At 54.0% G+C, this 22916-nt stretch overlaps 1 protein-coding gene across 2 annotated transcripts in view; it reads right to left on the minus strand.

Moving 5' to 3' along the window:
- The window catches only part of FAM193A (family with sequence similarity 193 member A), a 148961-nt gene that overhangs the window by 52577 nt on the left and 73468 nt on the right, over positions 1-22916 (minus strand). Inside the window, exons 3-6 of one of the 2 annotated variants that reach the window (XM_027545325.1) lie at positions 8957-9102; positions 8568-8735; positions 4794-5028; positions 1025-1149 (exon numbers count right to left, since the gene is read on the minus strand). In XM_027545325.1, the coding sequence (XP_027401126.1) occupies positions 1025-1149; positions 4794-5028; positions 8568-8735; positions 8957-9102 (674 nt within the window). The remainder of the gene's footprint in view (positions 1-1024; positions 1150-4793; positions 5029-8567; positions 8736-8956; positions 9103-22916) is intronic. The other variant, XM_027545326.1, reaches the window with a different exon arrangement.

The following is a 22916-nucleotide window of genomic DNA, read 5'->3' on the forward strand; positions in this document are numbered from 1 at the left end:
TAATTACAGCTGCTGAATCACACACTTTAAGAGAATTAATATGGTTTGTGAATTAGACCTCAATAAAGCTCTTAAAAAACATAGGCACAAGGACTTCCCTGACAGCAGAACGGTCAAGAGTCCACCTGCCGATGCAAGGGACACGGGCTTGGTGCCGAGTCCAGGAAGATCCCATATGCCGCAGAGCAACTAAGCCCGCACCTCCACTCCTGGGCCTGTGCTCGGCAACGAAACGCCCCCTCAACGGGAAGCCTGCGTGCCGCAGCAAAGAGCTGCCCCCGCTCACCGCGGCCGGAGAAAAGCCCGAGTGGCAGGAAGACCCAGTGCGGCCAGAAATAAATGAATAAATTAAAAAACCAAACCACACCACCGAGACACAGGACCTTCCTGAGTTAAGTCAGTTTCTTTAAATGAGTTAACTTATGAGATCATTTCTATTAAAAAAAAAAAAAAGGCAAATCAAAAAGCAGGGAAGACTATGTATGGAAATGCACACGAATAGTGAGGAATAAAGACAGGGGCTTCTCTCCTCCCCATCACCAGAGTGAGGGATCCCGAGCACGGTACAGGACTCCATGCTCGGCACGCCTTATGGAGCTCCGGAGACATGCTCCAGCAGGAAGCCCCGAGCCCGGAGGCGGGGGGCGCGTCTGAGAGACCGGACAGGCGACCCGGCCCCCTCCTGCGCCCCCGGCCCCATCAGCCCACCTCCCTCCCCACCCAAGTGCCACAGAGGGGACCACCCCATGGCCACCGAGCAGAACCCGCGTCTCGTCAAGTAAAGCACCTTGTACCGCAGCTTTCCTTTATCAGGAGAAATCTGTGACGTTAACTCTTAGTCGCATCAATCCTGGGTTTGTTATTCTAAGTTTAACTGTATTACTCATCGGGTTGTGAGCTTTCTCCCCAAGCGGCATTCTCCCCTAAGCCCTGCACTTTCCTGGCAGAACTGCCCTGGCAGAGGTGTCCAGGCGCACAGCTGCTGCGCCCCAGGGGCAGGACGCACGCGGGGGAGACCGACTACCTGATCTGCGACACCAGGGCTGGCAGGTTGCTCTGGAGAAGCGGCTCGGAGAAGACCAGGTCTTCAAAGAGGTGCTTGTTGTGCAGCTCCCACGTCACCTGGAACTTCTTCAGGTGCTCATTTTCCTAGTTAATGAGACAGATACGAGAAGACACGCTGAATTAAAGACTGGAAAACTGGCAGAGCACGCTCTCCCTGACCTCCCACAAACCACGTCCCTCTATGCAGGCCAGAACACCGCGCTCCGAGGGCGGCGAGTCCCTGGGCCTGCAGCCTCCTCCTGACTGACTCATCAAGACGCACACGGCTGAGGGCGCAGGAGAGAGTTCAGTGCACAGCCAATGGCATCTCTCACCACGGGGCCTTCGAGCCGACTGAGAGCCCTCGCAAACGACTTCACTGCGTACCCACCCTGTGGCGCCCAGGGACGATCCAGAGCCTGTCCAGAGAAGAGCCTGAGGTGAGTCTGACAGACCGAGAACTCCATGCTGGCAACCTCGTGGGGAGGTCAGCTCCTCCTCTCCCTGATGAACGTGGCCACCTCATCCGTTACTTTCCACAACCGCTTTACACACTCAACACCCTTCCGGCCATCAGAGCGAGTGACCTCTAGAGAGAACAGGGGCCCAGGGCTCCGTTCACGTGCTCTGACTGCAACCACACGTTCGTGAACTCGCATGTTGGCCACATGCAGGCTCCCTACGGTGCGTCAGCTCGCACATGGGAAGACGGCCTCCTCTGAGCGACCGACAGCCCCACAGACTTCAGGAGCACAGCACCCCCGTCCCCGCCAGAGCCGCGCCTCATGCCACCCACCGACGAGTCTGCTCCCGCTCACTGTTTAGCGTAGCCGAGCAGAAGGGCTGACACTGGGGGACGTCGGGACACGATCTCCCTGCGGACACCCCAGTGTCCTGTGCCCTCACCAGCAGGGGACGGAGGGGCTGAGAGAGCAAGCGAAGGGGAACCGCGCCCGTTCCTGAACCCACACACACCTGCAGAACGATGCTGCAGGCACGAAGGCCTGCTCCGCACGCGCACACAGATGGGCTACACGCTTTGTGAGCACTCTGGAGCCGCACGGAGCCTCGGCAGGGGCCCTCGGACCCTCACCTCTGTCTGCGTTTCCACTGTCGGCTCTCACTGCGTGTTTTACCAAAGCGCTTCACGCCAGTCTCTCGTGCAGTGCCTCTCAGAGCCGTTCCCACACCAGAAAGCTGGGCGGGGCTGAGGCCGGGCCTGAGCCTGAATCAGGCACGCTGTGTGAAGACGTGCTCGTCCTGAGTACAGAGCCACAGATGGCGTGGGGACAGCACACACACACTCCTCAGGGACCCCTCCGCACAGGCACCGCGCCAGCTTGGACAGAGACAACGCAGCGGGCCGCAGCTTCCAAGCTCCCAGGGGGCAGGGCAGAGGCCCGCGCCCAGGTTGCGACCCGTCCCTGCGACAGAGAGCACAGAGCGAAGGTGGCAGGAGGAGGAGCAAGGGTCCCGGGAGGGTCCCGGAGCCACGGGCGAGCCTGGCTGCTGCATGTTTTCGTGAAGAGGGGATGGTCCCTGCCCGCTGGTCTGAGCGCAGCCCCGAGTTATGCTGGCAGGAACAGGACCAGAGCTCTGGGTTGGGCACATCAGCTAGAGGTGACCAAAGGCGAGGACTGCTGTAGGAAGACACTGGTATTTTTTCAGATCTGAAATTATGCTTCCAGACGAGGTGTGTGAGAGAAACAGCAGACCCCATACTCGTTTCACAATCTCAGATCAACCTGGGACAGCAACGCACACCAGTGAGCAGCACGCCCCACAGCCCACACAGTAACCCTGACCTTGGGGCCGCGGTGCCCCATTCACATGCCGGGCAGCCTGCCAGGGCCTGGGAGGCAGGGCCTGCGGGGGTGTGCGGTCACAGCTGCTGCAGCGACTACGCGGGGGGCGGGGGGAGGGGGGCGGCAGCAGAGACTCAGTGTGGCTGCACCCAGAGGCCCCAGGAGAGCTCCCGGCCGACCTGGCCCTGGCCCCTCCACCCCAACACTCCCGCCTGTCACTTCCCGCAGACGGTGGGGCTGGGAAGGAGGGCAAGCGTGTGCGGTCACGTCCTAACAGAACTTGAGAAACAGCAGGCTGGTCAAGATCCTGCTGTCCTTGAGAAGGGAGACTCAGGGTTCCCGCCTGTTACAGCTGGGGAGGCATCTCCTGGACAAACGGAGGCACAAGGACGCTTCCCAGAAAGTTACATGTGCAGATGCCCTTGACCTCCTGCCGCGGTGCACGTGCTCTGCAGCTCTGGGCTTGCAGAGGGTGCTGCCCTGCAGAGGCGGGGTGGCGAGCAGAGGGGGAGCAGGCCAGGGGACTCGCAGAGGAGGACCCTCTTGCGGCCAACCACAAAACCCGAGCTTTCAAGCAAAACTCACAACTCCGGCAAACGGACACTTAGCACTGGGCCTGGAAGCTCCTCCGCGTGTAGGGGCCCTTCTGAAGAGGTCAACAGTGACGGCGGCGGGGCTGGTCCACACTGAGGACAGCGCTGCTGAACTGGACACTGAAGACCATCAGGCAGCTCTGCGCAACCCACTCAGTGAACCAGGGATTCCCAAATGATCAAGGTCGGATGCTCAAAAACCACCTGAAGGCTGAGCGACCCCAACAGACGGTGACGGAGCAGAGTCCCCTCGCTCGGGTGACAGTTTCAGGCCCACCTTGCAGCCAACCGCCAAGAAGTACTCGGGCTCTGGTAGACTGCCTCAAAGAATACCCACGATGGACTGAGAAGTCTACGAAAATATTCCTCCCCTTCCCAAGTAAATAGCCGTGTGAGGCCCCATTTTCTTGAAAACTTCAACCGAAACAGCCTGACAAGCTGAGCACAGAGGCAGACACAAGCAAGCGCGCGTGCTCCGTCCAGCCAGACGCCGAGGCGTCCGCTCCGCGCACGGCAGCGCGGCCCTCGGGGCTCCCCCGCACAGGAGCGGCAGGCTCTACTGGAGCGAGGCTCGAGGCGGCCCTGGACCCGGAACCCACCTGCAGGACTGGCTTGTTTCTACCGAGGCCTGCCGACTTCAGAGTCACACAGAGACCCTTACGCTCAAGTCTTCAGAACCACCAGTTTTGAAACTGACTGTATTTGTTTCAAGACACTGTTTTACCACGAAGAAAGCAGCTTCATTTAATAACAAAATGTGAGCGATGAGGACCACCTCCACAGACTGTTAGTAAACCAAGGAAGCAAAGAGGGCCTGTTTCTCCTTCCAGCCGGCAGGTGCGCCGAGGCCGTCGAGGCCAGGTCCCAGGAGGTGCGTCTCCACCACCTCCTCCTGCAGCCCCTACGGCCACGGCCTCTCTGAGGCGGTCAGAGGCCCAGGGAGAGCAGGTCTGTGTGTCCCTTTCACCAGGACTGGAAGACGCCCACGGGGGCCGGCATCCCACCTGAGCACGAACTCCTCCTCAGTCCAGCGCTGGGCAGCCCCCACGCCCTGCCCCACCCCAGCACGGCCTCCATGCGCGCAGCACAGCACTCCGGCCCCGCAGAGACATGCCCCCGTCATTGCGAACCGTTTCCTCCCCCTCACGCTGTGCCCACGCTGTTCCCTGGGCCCCAACGTCCCCACACGGTGCTCCTGCTTCTGTGCAGCAGCCAAGTCCTGAGGGACGGGAAAGAGGGGAGCAGCCCCCGCCCCCTGCCCAAGGAGGGGAAGCAGCCCCCACACCCCGCACTTCGCCCGAGCAGGGGACAGCTTGACGGGCTGTGGCCCCCCGCAGACGTGGCGCCTCACCAGCGTGCCGAGGAAGCTGCTGATGGTGCGTGCGGCCTGGCACAGGGCGCCGTACTCCTCCAGGAGGAGGGAGATGAACTGGTGCGCCTGCGGCGGGCCCTGCAGGCCGGACGGCGGCTTCACTCTGGATGCGGCTGACAGCTGCCGCAGGAGCCGGACCTTCATCTCCAGCACGTACTCCCGCGCCTGCTGCTCCAGCCGCTGGTACAGCTGGTAGGGGTCCCGCTCACAGAGCCTGCATGGGAGAGAGGCACACTCACCTGCAGGGCCTGCTCACAGTCACCCCCGACGGGCGGGGCGCCCCGAGCTCATTGCGCAGACAGGAAGACTGGCGCCCGCTGAGAGCCCTGTCAGATGGGGGCGGGGCGGGGGTCGCTCACGCAGCCAGCCAGCAGGGGGCAGAGCGTGCGCAGGGGAGCCGGGCTGGGATGCCAGGAGACCCAAGCGCTGTCTTTGAACACGTCTGTGCTGCCGGGTGAGGAGCAACAACCCCAGAGGAGCTGCCTGGGCAGGAGGCTGGCTCGTCCTCCTTCCTAGTGACTCAGTCTACAGTCCAAATGGGCTGGTACTGTTCTCATCACCAGAGAAATCTTAAGAGACAAATTATCCCACCAAAAAACTAAGTGATGAGATAAAACGTGTCAGCTGAAGATCAGAGACAACAAATCAGGACATGCCCCCAATCAGGCCACAACAGCAAGTATCCGTTTCACGAATTTCCTTTCTAACATGGAGACTGTCAGCTTTTACAAACTTGTTCTACAGTGACTGGCAGGACTGTGGTTAAAGAGCCCCCTGGCTTTCACTGTGCACTTCTGAGGAGCCTCCAGATGGAAACCGATGACACCGGAGCAGCAGGCACGGGCTCCGTGTACCGCCCGCCACCAGGAGCACCACGGGAGCTCGGCACACGAGAGCAAACCCAAGAGCAATACGGCTCCTGGACTCGGACCACGGCCCCTCTCCCCGCTGGGCACCACGCTGGGCAAGAGAGAGAGAAGCTGTCACCTATTTCACTTGTGCTTCCAGGCAGCTCAGTGGGTAAAAACTCTGCCTACGATGCAGGACACACAAGAGATGCAGGGTCGATCCCTATGTCGGGGAGATCTCGTGGAGAAGGGAGTGGCGACCCACTTCAGGATTCCTGCCTGGAAAACTCCATGGACAGAGGAGCCTGACGGGCTACAGTGCACGGGGTTGCAAACAGTCGGAGACGAATGAGCGACTGAGCACATTTCATTTTTAACTCATCATACCAAACCACCTCGGCTGTAAAAGACAAGAGCCAAATAAAAACAGAACCCTGTAGCCTTATTAAAACCATGGCCAGAGAACAAGAAGAACTGAGCAATTCCCACTGTGGTTAGTTCAATTCAGATCGACGTGTTAGTTTTTAAATGTAGGATAACAAGTATAATTTTAATTACCAGTATAGAGGCTGCTCTCTGAAACAACGCACTTCATCTCTTAAGGAGGGTCACAGAAGTCTCAGACGACACGGGGGCAGCAGGCCTTACTGGGGCCGAGTGCCTCCTCTGTGGTGCCCTGTGCCTGGGGACTGGACACACGCTGTGCGTCGTCTCTTTCTCCATTTCTGTACCTTACATGTTTAACCATGACCACGTGCTCCTCTGGCAGACTTTGTAAAAGTCCTGACTGAGGCAGGAGGACGGACACTCTGTGGAAGCTCTCCCAGCCGCACGTCCGACAAACACTGGTCCCGGCGGCAGGGCTCCAGGCACAGCGCGACTCCAGGGAGCGGGGTAACACAACACAAAAGAGGGGAGGGCAAGGCGGGGGGAGGCCCCTGGGGTCAGGTCCAGTGGTCTGAGACAGTGGCTCTCAAGTCTAATGCGAAGGGCTGCTGCTGTTGTGAAGTCGCTCAGTCGTGTCTGACTCTCTGCAACCTGATGGACTGCGGCCCACCAGGCTCCTCTACCGGTGGGATTCTCCAGGCACGAATACTGGAGTGGGTTGCTGTTTCCTTCTCCAGGGGCTCTTCCCCACCCAGGGACAAACCCTCGTTTTCTGCAGTGGCAGGCAGATTCTTTACTATTGAGCCTCCAGGGAAGCCCAACGGGAAGGATGGAAGGGAGAAAAGAAATCTGAGTGAGGAAAACACTCCAGACAGAGCGAAAAGCAGAAACCAGCACCATCTGTGGCGGCAGCATGAGAACGGGTGTGGCTGGAGTGCGCTGGTGGGGTGTGAGCACAGACTGGGGGGCCAGGGTGGAGTGCTGGATGCCGAGGGCCACGGGAGTCACCGCCAGCTGCACGAGCCCCAGAAATGGGCCCCGCACATACCCTTCCTGGCGTCTGTGCTGGCGTTTGAAACAACAAAAAAAGTGTCCTCTAGACGTGAAGAGCACAAAAAACACAGTACATACAACACATGTGAAAACATGAGACACACAGACCTCAGTCAGGGGCTGGAATCCCTGCAGGTCCACAGCACGGTCCCTCACCAGGGCGCTGCCGCCTCCCAGACCTCAGCCGCGTGCAGGGCACCACCACAGCTTCCGCCACAATGCCCGCCCACACTATTATCCGCCGAGCGCTTCAACTGTCTCTGCTTTACTTCGGCCTCTTCCTAAGCACCCACAGCTGTGAGGTTATGGGTCTGACAATCAGGTTATACATATTTTCCTAATATTCACCAGGAAACCCAACTGCTAGATAAGGCATATACCGCCTAGAGCCATCTCAGGTGCAACAAATCACTAACTAGTTGCCACTGCCCACGGCCAGTCACCCATCCTGCCTCCGGAATACACAGCGAGCAGGAGGTTACAGAGCCTCAGAGACTGCGAGCAAACCAGGAGAAAAAGACCAAAATGAGAATCACTTAACTCACAGCTTTTATTTGGAACACCCCTAAAGAGAGAAAAAAGATGGCAGGAGCTATGGTGGTGGTGGCGGCTCAGTCGCTGTAACAGGTCAGCTCTGACTCTTGGTGACCCCATGGCCGGTAGCTCACCAGGCTCCTCTGTCCATGGCAAGAACTTCCCAGGCCAGAATACTTGAGTGGTTGCCATTTACTCCTCCAGGGGACCTTCCTCACCCAGAGATCAAACCTGTGTCTCCTGCCCTGGCAGGCGGATTCTTTAGCAGCTGAGTCAGGGCTTCCCCGGTGGCTCAGCTGGTAAAGAATCCGCCTGCAATGCAGCAGACCTGGGTTCAATCCTTGGGTGGGGAAGATCCCATGGAGAAGGGAACGGCTACCCACTCCAGGATTCTGGCCTGGAGAATTCCACAGACTGTACGGTCCATGGGGGCGCAAAGAGTCAGACATGACTGAGCGACTTTCATTTCACCTCACCCAAAGTGTACAAACCGCGTAAGAACAAATCCTGTACTGCCGATGTGCACAAGGCCCCAGCCACACCCCGAGCCCCTCCCAGCGACACACACCCATATGAGCAGGCCAGCAGCTGGCTCCCCAGGCACCGCCTGACCCCACGGAGCCCAGAGTCCCTCACCTCCTCAGGGGCGTGACCGCCTCTCCTCCATGAGGCAACAAAGCAGCAGGGCCCGAGAAACCCTCCCCACCGCCCTGGGGCCAGCCAGTGCCCAAACGGAGCGCTACTGCCGATCTCAATGCTCGGGAACGACGGGAACACGTCCGTTCACCTTCACCCACAGGTAACCAGAGTCCAGCAGGATCGGAACCGGAGCCTTGACCGGCCCGTGTGCCACCGCCGCGTGCCTGAGGCCGCCCCCCGAGGGGCCCGCTGAGCACCGGGGGCTGGGGGGCCGGGCCCGGGCGAGGCGTACCTGTCCACCAGCTCCTTCACCCCCGCCCTGTCGGGCACCAGGGACTGGTCCTGGTCGTCTGCGAGCGGGGTGCCCGCCTGCCGGTAGATGCAGCGGACCGTGTAGCGCACCTCCGACCAGTAGTTCTGCAGCTGCTGGGGCTCCCGCTCCGCCTCCGCTGACATCTCCCTAGGGACACAGGCACCGGAGCAGAGTCAGGGGGCCGAGGGGCCGACCGGCCCGGGACACCCCCGTGCCCCCGGCCCACTCTCCTCCCCATCTTCCAGCGGCGGCAGCCCCCCTAGCCCCCATGTGTGTGGGGCCCCGGACCCAGACCTCTCGTTGATCCGGGGAGCCCCTGCCCTCCCAGCAGTCCTCAGGGCGGGAGAGCAGGGGAGCCTGGGTGGTACCTGCGCTCGCTGCAGGCCTCGCAGGCGCACGCGGGGTCCGCGGGGGCGGCCACGGGCATCGGCTGAGCGCCCAGGGCGAGCCGCCCACCACTGCCAGCCTCCGTCTGCGAGCTGAGTGGGGTGTGGAGAAGGAAGTCTTGACCCTGCTTCAGAGAGAGCGGAACAGACGCGTCACGTTAAATGTCGTGGCCCAATTAGCCACTAACTGTTCAGGAAAACACCTTTTAGAAAAAACGTAAAACCTTCACGTTAAAAAGAAAACGTTTCAACTGACAATGTGTAGGAAACTCTCTCTTGACATTCGAGAATTTCGCCGGGGACGAATTACTTTTTTAACCTTCTGAAAGTCACATCATAACCACGCGAGGACAGTCTTTTAAAAAGAGCAGTTCCCAAACCAGGGCTCTCTGACGACCGAAAGGGGTCGGATGGGGAGACAGGTGGGAGGGGAATCAAGAGCGAGGGGCATATGTATACCGACGGCTGAGTCAAGTTGATGCAGGGCAGAAACCAACACAATATTGTAAAGCTATTATCCTTCTACTAAAAAAGAAAAAAGAGAGCAGTTCCACTCTAGCACCCTGACTGCCACCACCACCCCGGGGGACACCGCCCCCAAGTGACACCCCCCACCCCCGTCACTTGAGACGGTGCTCAGCGGACCCCCGGCGGCCACTCTCTGAGTCTGTCCCATGGAACCGAGCGGGAAGCAGGCTCAGACCTGGACCCCCAGCCTGGCCAGCACGGAGACCACAGCCCCGGGCCCTGCACACAGACCCCCACCCCCACCTCCTTCTGCCTCAGAACCCGGTCCTGGGGCCCACGCAGCTGCCACTCTGTCCCTCCGGGATGGGGCCTGGACTCTGGTCTGAGGGCTGTGGGCCCCCACATGTGGCAGGAAGGTGCACGCGTGCTCTCCCCCAGGGCCGGCTGGCCAGCGGCTAGCTCCACCCAGCACCCCAGCCGCGAGCAGGGACCCCACAGGAGAGGCTGTGAACCAGAGTACTGCGTTGTCCCGCCCCTGCCCCCGCGGGCAGAGTGGAGTCTCCAGACAAGCCCCGCTGGCGGCAGAGCCGGGCAGACCCAGCGCAAGAAAATCCTCCATGCATGGGGGTGGGAGCAGGGAGCCACCCCCGAGCTGAAGCAGGGCTTGCAGTCACGAAGGAATCCCCGAGAAAGCTCCTACTGTGTGCGAGACCCTGGGATGACTCTGGAGGCAGAGTGGGGACGGGGCGTCACAGTCCCCAGCAGGCAGGCCAGTGCCAGATCCCAGCTCAGTCCAGGAAAACCACAACCTCCTACGGGCAAGAGCCTCTGCTGCGGGCCCACGAGGGTGTCGGGGCCCCAGAGAGCCACAGCGAGACCGCGAGGAACAGAGGCAGCGGGGGCAACAAGGACACGGGAAAGGCGGCCCTGCCCCCCACCCCGACCCGAAGCCCTGAGCCAGATGAGACAAGCGGGATCTTTTGTGGACAGAACCCGAATACCTGAAGACAAGACAATCCCGCTCTGAAGACGCCCGGAGGGGCGATGGTCTGACGGGCAGGGACGGGCAGGCAGATGCGGTGGGTGGGCGGCTGTGCTGGGGGTGGCAGCCGTGCTCGCGCACACACCCACGACCACTGCGGGGCCCGCCCGGCTGGAGCCACCGCCGGCCCCTGGGCCGTGACGCTGCGGTGCCACGAGCTCACACACCGGGGACCCGTCCTCCGAGCCGCGGCAGGCGGTGTTTAAGACACGAGTGAGGTCATGCGGATCCCACAGAGAGCCCCCGCTGCCATCAGCACTTGCAAACACTCTGCAGTCCTCCCAGCCTTCAGGGTTCTCGGACAAAGGTCTGCTTCTACATGACTGCGCCGGTCCCTGCACACAGAGTGTGACCCACCGAGCCTGTGACGGCGGTGACAGAAGAATCCCATCAGCCACTCTTCAGCAAAGATGCCTACTCGGGGGACAGGACGGGTGTTGAACCAGCTCTCCGCTCCAAACCTGGCGCTCTCCGCCCTGTGACCAGGGCTCCTCTGCCGTGGCCCCCTCCTGGGCCCGGCGAGCCTGCCAGCCGCAGCCCCCCCGCGGCCCCCGCTCCAGGTGTGCCCTTGGAGCCGCCGCCCACCCGCAGGGCTGCCCCTGTGCACCAGGCGGCACCCTCTCGGGTCTGCGCATTGGGCTCCTGTCGCTGGCTCCTCACTCCTCACGTTCAAGTGGGCCTGTCCACACCAGCGGCGTGCTGCCGGTCCTGATCCGGGTCCTGACAAACTGCTACCTGTCTTCCCCACGACAAGATCTGTCCCGTGAGGGCGGGACCCTTTCTGACCTGCCAGCCACTGCACACGAGCACCAGAGACGCTGCCGGGCACCCGGGGGCAGGCTCAGCCAGGATCCCGGGAAGGAACACCTCCCGCTGACAAGGGAGGAGCGGAGCGCAGAGACCACGTGGTGAACCACAAACGCGCCCCCTCACCGTGTGCCTCTCAGACAGGCTACCTTCAGTCACTCTGCTCTGCCCAAGTCCCACGCAGTTTAAAAGACCCAGAACTTCAACCACATAAGATGCACAATGTCCACAACCAGCAACAGAGTCACAAGGCAGGAAAATACGACCCGTGACCGGGAGGCTCTGAACCGCTGGATCAGCAGGAAAGGCCCCCGTGTGTGTTTTTCACCTGCGTCGTTTGGTTTCTTGCTGAGTTGTACAGAGTCCTCGATATATTTTGGGTATTACCCCTTATCAGATATGTGGTTTGTTATTCCATTCTGCAGACTTTTTCAGTTTCTTGATGGTCTTTTGCTATGCAGAAGCTCTTTATGTGGCCCCAGCTGTTTACTTTTTATTTTGCTGCTTCTGCTTTAGATGTCAAATCCAAAAACTCACTTCTGAGACCACATCAAGGAGGTTTATTTCCTAGGAGTTTCAAACTTTCGGATCTTCCGCTGCAGTCTGTGACCCATTCTGAGCTGATGTTTCTGAGTGCTGTAAGACATGGGCCACGTTTCATTCTTTCTCGTGTGAACATCCAATTGTCCCAGAACCATGTACTGAAGACTGTCTTTTGTCCACAGTTCAACAAAATTACTGATGAATAAATCACAATACATAACACACTAAATTATGTGTGAACTGTGGTTTGTGAAGAGTGAATTAATTACATCAGCGCAAAGGGAAACGGCAGCCACCCAGACAGCACGAGGGCGCGTGTGAACGGAGGCAGCACACGCACAGCACTTCACACGGATCAAAACGGGAAAGATAACTTATGAGAATACTTATTACACACATGCAGGCATCTTTAAAAGGGTTTAAGAAAATAAGGGAATGATAAATATGAGAGGACCATGGCTCTGTCAGAAGGGGAGGGAAAAAAAGATGGGCAGGGAGGTGCACGGTGGCCTGACTTCCAGTGCTGACCGGGGCTTACTATCCCTCACAAGATGTATACTGTACACACGGTCACACACAGATCAAATATGACTTAGCAACAAAAAGGATGTAAATGAAAGGCAAACCCTGACCGACTCCCAGCTCTCCCCTTTGCTACTTCACGTCCCTTCCGAGGCCCCCTCAGCCTCACCGTCCCTCCCGGGTCCGCCCTCTCCTCCCCACACAGTGACGCGCCTGAAGCATCAGCCCCTCACGCCTTTTTAAAGCTGAGTGATTTCTGGCTACGCTGGGTCTTCTCTAGTTTGGTGAGAGAGGTTACTTTCTTTGCGGTACACGGGCTTCCCATTTCGGGGGCTTCTCTTGTTGGGAGCACAGGCTCAGCAGCTGTGGTGCATGGGCTTAGGCGCTCTGCGGCATCTGTGACATCCCCAGACCGTGTCCCAGGATCGAACCCGTGCCCCCTGCACAGGCAGGCAGGCTCTCAGTCACCAGCCCCTAGCCCTGACGGCTCAGCTTCCCCGCCACTCGGTTACTGCTCAGAGTTCAGCCTGGCCTCTGCCCCCACGGCTCTGCTAGCACAGGCCTGGCCAAGGTCTCTGCTACGGGGTGGGATTCTCACAGCAGGGGCTTCTCTGGTTGCGGAGCACAGGCTCCAGGGCGCGCGGGCTTCAGTAACCGAGGCTCCCGGGCTCTGGACACAGGCTCAGCAGCTCCATGGCATGTGGGATCTTCCCAAATGAGGGACTGAACCTGTCTCTCCGGCACTTGAAGGCAGATGCTTTACCACTGAGCCACCAGGGAAGCCCCTGAAATTACAAATCTTCAAAATAAACCCGGGGACTCCACTCGACAGAAGTCAAAAGATCTGTCTGACCTACAGTCAGATGGGTGGGGAGGGTCTAGCAATGTCCAGTTAACAGGTTAAAAAGAGATGTCAGTTACATCTATACCAACGAAGTTAAAAGAAGAAAGCTGCAAAAAAAAAAAAAAAACATTGAAATAGAATAAATAAAAGTCAAGTAACTGAGTAAATTTTTTTTAAAGCTGCAAAGGCATAATACAGAAAAACATGGAATATTTATAAGCAGCGAAAGAGTCCATACTTATGGGATCAGAAAACTTAACACTAGAAAGAAGTTAATTCTCCTCCTCCCAACTCGGTGCACCCCAGTCAGACTCAACACGCTGCTTCTGCGTGCATGTCTGTGTGCTGGCGGTTGTCTGCGTGTGCGTGTGTGGGAATGACAAGGTAATTTTCAATTACACAGAAACGGAAAGAACCAAGAGTGACCAAGGCAGATCTGACGAGCACAAGGCAAGACAACGTTCTCTCTGCACACACGTGTCACAGACCCACGGTCATCACAGAACCAGAAGCACAGCGGGCTCGGGAGCCGCGGCGCTCGTCATCACCACGCACTTAGCTGAAGGGTCAGCACCACTTACAAGCGTCCGTGATGCTGCCAAGGCAGTAACTGTGTTAAACCTCAACCCTTAAGCACGGCTTGTGAATATTCAATGTAGCAAAACAGCAAGTCTGCATGGAGCACTTCTGCGATGCGCCAAAGACCACAGCTGGACACCAAGTGAGCCCCCTTGTCCCGGAAACAGCAACCTGCCCGGACAGAGGGCCCGGCAGACCCATCTGTGCACATTCAGACCTGGACGCTGTCAGACATCTTCTCAAAAATGAACAAAATAAGCCTGCCTCTTCAAGGAAAACAGCTGATGCTACTCGTAGCCAGTCCCAAAACTGGAGCTTTCCAGCAAAAATCAGAAGTTTGCAAAACATGTGTCCATGACTGAGGGCTTGAAAGCACATCCACATGTGGACACCTTTCTGAAGATATCAGTGGTGACAGTAACAGATGCGACTTATGAAAAAAAAAAAACAAAGCTGGATGTTGAAAGGCGTCCCTGTCTGGAAGCTCTCCCTTCCTGGGTAACCTATTACTGTACAAACGACCAGCGTGCGGTGCTGCTCACTCACGTGTGGGCAGGAGATTCACTCGGAGTGCCACAGCTAACCAAGAGAAACTGATACCTGTCACAGCTGGTGTGGCACCAGAGAAAACCCACAGTTATCTGAAAAAGTGATCACATACAACTTCAACCAAACCACCTAACACACAGCAGATAGAGATTCCAGCTGTCGTCTATTACCCAAATGTGAAGATCTGAGAAGAGCGCTACTCTATTATTTTTGTTTTGGAAATAGTTTTCATCAAAAAAAAATGCTTTCAATCTTAACCCTGTGCTGTGCTTAGTCACTCAGTTGTGTCCAACTCTCTGCGACCCCAGGATTGTAGCCCACCAGGCTCCTCTGTGGGGATTCTCCAGGCAAGAATACTGGAGTGGGTTGCCATGCCCTCCTCCAGGGGATCTTCCCAACCCAGGGATCGAACCCAGGTCTCCTGCATTGCAGGCAGAGTCTTTACCATCTGAGCCACCAGGGAAGCCCAAGAACACTGGAGTGGGTAACCTATCCCTTCTCCAGGAGATCTTCCCAACCCAGGAATCGAACTGGGCTTCCTGCATCGCAGGCGGATTCTTTACCAGCTGAGCTGACCCAATGACTCAGCAATTCCTTTGCTACATTCACGTAGATCAGGATGTGTAAACCTGTGCTCCAGGAGCATCAGCAACACAGCAACAGCTGGAAAATAGACACAAGGCAGCATGAACTCACACGGACGGACAGTATATAACCACCCCAGCTGGCCACACAGCCCACAGCAGCGCCGAACTCAGTGAAACTATGAGCCATGCTGTGTAGGGCGACCCGAGATGGACAGGTCACGGTGGACAGTTCTGACAAAATGTGGTCCACTGGAGGAGGGAATGGCAAACCACGTCAGTATTCTTGCCTTGAGAGCCCCATGAACAGTGTGAAAAGGCAAAAAGACAGGACACTGAAAGATGAACTCCCCAGTTTGGTAGGTGCCCAACATGCTACTGGAGATCAGTGGAGAAACAGCTCCAGAAGAATGAAGAGACGGAGCCAAAGCAAAGACAAAAGCCAGTTGTGGATGAGACTGGTGATGGAAGTTGCATAGGAACCAGGAATGTTTTAGGTCCACGAATCAAGGCAAATTGGAAGTGGTCTAACAGGAGATGGTAAGAGTGAACATAGACATCTTAGGAATCAGTGAACTAAAATGGACTGGAATGGGTGAATTTAATTCAAATGAGCATCTTATCTATTACTGTGGGCAAGATTCCCTTAGAAGAAATGGAGTAGCCCTCACAGTCAACAAGAGTCCGAAATGCAGTACTTGGGTGCAATCTCAAAAATGACAGAATGTTCTTGATTCGTTTCCAAGGCAAACCATTCAATATCACAGTAATCCAAGTCTATGCCCCAATCACTAATGCTAAAGAACCTGAACAGTTCTATGAAGACCTACAAGACCTCTGAGAACTGACACCAAAAAAAGATGTCCTTTTCATCATAGGGGACTGGAATGCAAAAGTAGGAAGTTAAGAGATACCTGGAGTAACAGGCAAGTCCGGCCTTGAAGTACAAAATGAAGCAGGGCAAAGGCTAATAGAGTTTTGCCAAGAGAACGCACTGGTCATAGCAAACACCCTCTTCCAACAACACAAGAGACAACTCCACACATGGACATCACCAGACGGTCAACACCGAAATCAGACTGATTATATTCTTTGCAGTCAAAGATGGAGAAGCCCTACACAGTCAGCAAAAACAAAACCGGGAGCTGACTGTGGCTCACATCACGAACTCCTTATTGCAAAATTCAAATTTAAACTGAAGAAAGTAGGGAAAAGCACTAACCATTCAAGTATGACCTAAATCAAATCCCTTATGATTATACAGTGAAAGTGACAAATAGATACAAGGGATTAGCTCTCGTAAGAGCGGCTGCAGAACTATGGACGGAGGCCTGCAACACTGCACAGGAGACAGGGAGCAAGACCATCCCCAAGAAAAAGAAATGCAAAAAGGCAAAACGGTTGTCTGAAGAGGCCTTACAAATAGCTGTGAAAAGAAGAGAAGTGAAAGGCAAAGGAGAAAAGGAAAGAAATATTCCCCTGGATGCAGAGTTCCAAAGAATAGCAAGGAGAGATAAGAAAGTCTTCCTCATCGATTAATGCAAAGAAATAGAGGAAAACAACAGAATGGGAAAAACCAGAGATCCCTTCAAGAAAATCAGAGATACCAGGGGAATATTTCATGCAGAAATGGGCACAACAAAGAACAGAAACAGTATGGACCGAACAAGCAGAAGAGATTAAGAAGAGGTGGCAAGAATACACAGAAGAACTGTACAAAAAAGTTTTAATGACCCAGATAACCACGATGATGTGATCACTCACCCAGAGCCAGATATACTGGATTGCAAACCAAGTGGCCTTAGGAAGCATCACTATGAACAAAACTAGTGGAGGTGATGGAATTCCAGCTGAGCTATTTCAAATCCTCAAAGATGCTGCTGTGAAAGTGCTGCACTCAACGTGCGAGCAATTTTGGAAAATGTGGAAAACCCAGCAGTGGCCACAAGACTGGAAAACTCACACGGCCCAAAGAAGGGCAAAGCCACAGAGCGCTCAAACGACCGCACAGTCGCACTCATTTCACGAGCTAGCAAGGTCATGCTCAATATCCTCCAATCTAGGCTTCAACAAAAACCTCCCAGAATCAAACACTTCCAGCTGTACAAGTTGGATTCATAGAAAAACAAGAAAATTCCAGAAAAACATCTACTTCTGCTTCATTGACTACACTAAAACCTTTGACTGTGTGGATCACAACAAACTCTGGAAAATTCTTAAAGAGGTGGGAATACAGACCATCTTACATTACCTCCTGAGAAATCTGTACGCAGGTCAAGAAGCGACAGTTAGAATCAGGCATGGAACAATGGACTGGTTTCAAATTGGGAAGGGAGTACATCAAGGCTGTATATTGTCACCCTGCTTATTTTTAATTTATGTGCAGAGTACATCATGAGAAATGCCAGGCTGGATGAAGCACAAGCTGGAATCAAGATTGCTGGGAGAAATAACAATAACCTCAGATAATGCAGATGACACCACCCTTATGGCCAAAAGTGTATAGGAACTAAAGAGCCTCTTGATGTAGGTGAAAGAGGAGAGTGAAAAAGCTGGCTTAAAACAACATTCAGAAAACTAAGATGATGGCATCCAGTCCTATCACTTCATGGCAAACAGATGGGGAAAAAATGAAATACTGACAGACTTTATTTTCTTGAGCTCCAAAATTACCGTAGACGGTGACTGCAGCCATGAAATTAATTAAAAGACACTTGCTCCTCGGAAGAAAAGCTATGACAAGTCGAGACAGTGCATTAAAAAACACAGACATTACTTAAATGAGAAAGGTCCATATAATCAAAGCTATGGTTTTCCCAGTGGTCAAGTACGGACGTGAGAGCTGAACCGTAAAGAAGGCTGAGCGCCAAAGAACTGATGCTTTTGAACTGTGGTGCTGGAGAAGACTCTTGAGAGTCCTTTGAAGTGCAAGGAGATCCAACCAGTCCATCCTTAAGGAGATCAGTCCTGAATATTCATTGGAAGGACTGATGCTGAAGCCGAGCTCCAATGCTTTGGCCACCTGATGTGAAGAACTGACTCACTGGAATAGACCCTGATACTGGGAAAGACTGAAGGCGGGAGGAGAAGGGGACGACAGAGGATGAGTTGGTTGGATGACATCACTGACTCAATGTCCATGAGTCTGAGTGAGCTCTGGCAGAGGGTGAAGGACAGGGAAGCCTGGGGTGCTGCCATCCATGCGGTCACTGAGAGCAGGACACTGAGCACCTGAACAGCAACAGCAATGCAGCGAGATGAAAATGAGACACAAAGGCGTCTACGGATCCCAAACATGACGCTGAACCAGAGGGAGCAGACGCAAAGTGCTGCGCACTGCCTGACACCTGTCTGTAAAGTTCAGAACTCCAGAACAGGGCAACTCTGCAGAGGGACGGAGGTGAGGGCGTGCAACTGAGGAAGAGGAGCAGGAGGGGTGGTTGGGGGAGGGGGAGGGAAGCGGACGAAGGGCAAAGCCTGACTAGGGGCCTCGCTGCAGCAGAAATCAACCCAAAGAGATGGGCAGTCACTGCAGGTGACAGGGATTCATTCCGCCATTAAGAAACAGCTGCCCAGGACTTCCCTGGCGGTCCTGCAGCTAAGGCTGTGTGCTCCCAATGTAGAGGGCCTGGGTTTGATCCCTGATCAGGGAACTAGAAGATCCCACAGGCTGCAACTGAGAGATCCAGCATGCCTCAACTAAGACTCGGCTCAACCAAAGAAATAAACATTTTTTTTTAAAAAAGAAATAGCTTCTCAAGTGCACATCAAAACCACAATGAGATTAACACCTCTCACCTGTCAGAACGTCTGTCATGAAAAAGACCACGGACAACCACGGCTGGTGAGGATGTGGAGGAGAGAGAAGCCTTGTGCACGGCTGGTGGGAAGGCCAGCGGGCACAGTCCCCGTGAGGCACGAGGAGCTTCCTCAGCAAACGAGTGGCAGAGCTACATACAACCTGGCAACTCCACTTCTGGGTAGATATCTCAAGAAAACGAAGACACTAATTTGAAAAGATACACGCACGCCAGTGTTCACAGCAGCACTGTTTACAGTAGCCGGGACGCGGAAACCGCCTAGACATCCATCGACGGATGACCGGACAGAGGTAGTGTATACACAGACGTGTGCACAAAAGAACACTGCTCACTTCAGTTCAGTAGCTCAGTCGTGTCTGATTCTTTGCGACCCCATGAATCGCAGCACGCCAGGCTTCCCTGTCCATCACCAACTCCCGGAGTTCACTCAGACTCACGTCCATAGAGTCGGTGATGCCATCCAGCCATCGCATCCTCTGTCGTCCCCTTCTCCTCCTGCCCCCAATCCCTCCCAGCATCAGGGTCTTTTCCAATGAGTCAACTCTTCGCATGAGGTGGCCAAAGTACTGGAGTTTCAGCTTTAGCATCATTCCTTCCAAAGAAATCCCAGGGCTGATCTCCTTTAGAATGGACTGGTTGGATCTCTTTGCAGTCCAAGGGACTCTCAAGAGTCTTCTCCAACACCACAGTTCAAAAGCATCAATTCTTCGGCACTCAGCCTTCTTCACAGTCCAACTCTCACATCCACACATGACCACAGGAAAAACCATAGCCTTGACTAGACGGGCCTTTGTTGGCAAAGTAATGTCTCTGCTTTTGAACATGCTATCTAGGTTGGTCATAACTTTTCTTCCAAGGAGTAAGCGTCTTTTAATTTCATGGCTGCAGTCACCATCTGCAGTGATTTTGGAGCCCAAAAAAATAAAGTCTGACACTGTTTCCACTGTTTCCCCATCTATTTCCCATGAAGTGGTGGGACCAGATGCCATGATCTTCGTTTTCTGAATGTTGAGCTTTAAGCCAACTTTTTCACTCTCCTCTTTCTCTTTCATCAAGAGGCTCTTTAGTTCCTCTTCACTTTCTGCCATAAGGGTGGTGTCATCTGCATATCTGAGGTGATTGATATTTCTCCCGGCAATCTTGATTCCAGCTTGTGCTTCTTCCAGCCCAGCGTTTCTCATGATGTACTCTGCATAGAAGTTAAATAAGTAGGGTGACAATATACAGCCTTGACGTACTCCTTTTCCTATCTGGAACCAGTCTTTTGTTCCATGTCCAGTTGTAACTGTTGCTTCCTGACCTGCATACAGATTTCTCAAGAGGCAGATCAGGTGGTCTGGTATTCCCATCTCTTTCAGAATTTTCCACAGTTTATTGTGATCCACACAGTCAAAGGCTTCGGCATAGTCAATAAAGCAGAAATAGATGCTTTTCTGGAACTCTCTTGCTTTTTCCATGATCCAGCGGATGTTGGCAATTTGATCTCTGGTTCCTCTGCCTTTTCTAAATCCAGCTTGAACATCAGGAAGTTCACGGTTTACATATTGCTGAAGCCTGGCTTGAAGAATTTTGAGCATTACTTTACTAGCGTGTGAGATGAGTGCAGTTGTGCGGTAGTTTGAGCATTCTTTGGCATTGCCTTTCTTTGGGATTGGAATGAAAACTGACCTTTTCCAGTCGTGTGGCCACTGCTGAGTTTTCCAAATTTGCTGGCATATTGAGTGCAGCACTTCCACAGCATCATCTTTCAGGATTTGAAGTAGCTCAACTGGAATTCCATCACCTCCACTAGCTTTGTTCATAGTGATGCTTTCTAAGGCCCACTTGACTTCACATTCCAGGATGTCTGGCTCTAGGTCAGTGATCACACCATCGTGATTATCTGTGTCATGAAGATCTTTTTTGTACAGTTCTTCTGTGTATTCTTGCCATCTCTCCTTAACATCTTCTGCTTCTGTTAGGTCCATACCATTTCTGTCCTTTATTGAGCCCATCTTTGCATGAAATGTTCCCTTGGTATCTCTAATTTTCTTAAAGAGATCTCTAGTCTTTCCCATTCTGTTGTTTTCCTCTATTTCTTTGCATTGATTGCTGAGGAAGGCTTTCTTATCTCTTCTTGCTATTCTTTGGAACTCTGCATTCAGATGCTTATACCTTTCCTTTTCTTCTTTGCTTTTCGCTTCTCTTCTTTTCACAGCTATTTGTAAGGCCTCCCCAGACAGCCATTTTGCTTTTTTGCATTTCTTTTCCATGGGGATGGGCTTGATCCCTGTCTCCTGTACAATGTCACGAACCTCAGTCCATAGTTCATCAGGCACTCTATCTATCAGATCTAGGCCCTTAAATCTATTTCTCACTTCCACTGTATAATCATAAGGGATCTGATTTAGGTCATACCTGAATGGTCTAGTGGTTTTCCCTACTTTGTTCAATTTAAGTCTGAATTTGGCAATAAGGAGTTCGTGATTTGAGCGACAGTCAGCTCCTGGTCTTGTTTTTGCTGACTGTATAGAGCTTCTCCATCTTTGGCTGCAAAGAATATAATCAATCTGATTTTGGTGTTGACCATCTGGTGATGTCTATGTATAGAGTCTGCTCAGCCACCAGAAAAAGAGAAATTTACATTTACAGCCACACGGATGGACTTGAAGGGCATTATGCTAAGTGAAACAAGTCAGAGAAAGACAAATACTGTACGACGTGACTTATGTATGTGGACTCTAAAAAATGAAGCAAACTAGTGAGTATAGTGGAGCAGAGAAGCAGACTCACAGACAGCGAGCCCGTGGTTATCAACAGGCAAAGGAAGGCGGGAGGGCAGGGCGGGGGCTGGGGTTAAAGGATACAAACTACTGTGTACAAATTAGATAAGCAACAAATACGTAAGGACATACTGCACAGGACAGGCGAACAGAGTCAATGCTTTATACCAACTATTGTTCAGTCACTAAGTTGTGTCTGAATCTTTGGGACCCCGTGGACTGCAGCACACCAAGCCTTTCTGTCCTCCACTATCTCCCAGTTTGCTCAAACTCATATCTATTGAGTCGGGGAAACTATCTAACCATCTCATCCTCTGCTACTCCCTTCTCCTCCTGCCTTCAATCTTTCCCAGCATCAGAATCTTTTCCAATGCGTCAGGCTCTTCGTATCAGGTGGCCAAAGTACTGGAGCTTCAGCTTCAGCATCAGTCCTTCCAATGAATATCAGGGTTGATTTCCTTTAGGATGGCGTGCTTGGATCTCCTTGCTGTCCAAGAGAACTCTCAAGAGTCTTCTCCAGCACCACACTTCAAAAGCATCAATTCTTCAGCGCTCAGCCTTACTGACTATAAATGGAGCATAACCTTTAAAAATTGTGAATCACTGCTGTACACCTGAAAACTTACTGTGTATCAACTTTATCTCAATAAAAAGTACAAAATCGCTTCTCAAGAGACCAAATGAGATGCACTTCTATGCTGACTGCACAAGACCACTTACAAGACACAGCACGGAGCAGCTGAAAACACGAGGCTGTGGGAAGGGGAGGAAGGGAGGAGAGCACACGTGTGCCCGAAAAGTGAACACAAGGCCCTGAGGAAAGAGGTCGCCAAGGCAATGAGCAACGACTGGGGTTTAATCAACAGCCTGTGTCCATCCAGCAGAGCCCTAAAACCTAGAGAGCAAAGCTGGAAAAACCTGAGAAAAAAGGACACACGCGCACAGCAGGCCACTCTAACTGACCTGACTCAGAAACGGAGAGACTGAGCACACAGAGCACAGAGCATGCCCAACGAGGGCGGAGCGCGCGGGCAGGCCCTCTACCTGAATGCCGAGAAGGCGTCCTCAGGCACACACGGAACACTGAGAAAACCTAGCCACGTACTATGAGACTGAGGCGATGGCTCACAGTGCAGAGTTCTGACAAAGCGTGACCCACGGAGGACGGAACGGCAAGCTGCCCTAGCACACTCGCCACGAGAGCCTCACGGACTGCATAAAAGGACAAAGGATGTGACACTGGAAGGCAAGTCCCCCGGGTCAGAAGGCGTCCAATACGCTGCTGGGGAGAGCGGAGGAGAACCACTAACAGCCCCAGAAAGAGTAAGCTGGGCCAAAGCGGAAAGGACGCTCAGCTGTGGAGGTGCCAGTGATGAGAGGAAAATCCGACGCTGCAAACAGCACTGCACAGGGACCTGCAA

The sequence above is a fragment of the Bos indicus x Bos taurus genome, chromosome 6, assembly GCF_003369695.1.
Source record: "Bos indicus x Bos taurus breed Angus x Brahman F1 hybrid chromosome 6, Bos_hybrid_MaternalHap_v2.0, whole genome shotgun sequence".
NCBI classification, from domain to species: Eukaryota; Metazoa; Chordata; class Mammalia; order Artiodactyla; family Bovidae; genus Bos; species Bos indicus x Bos taurus.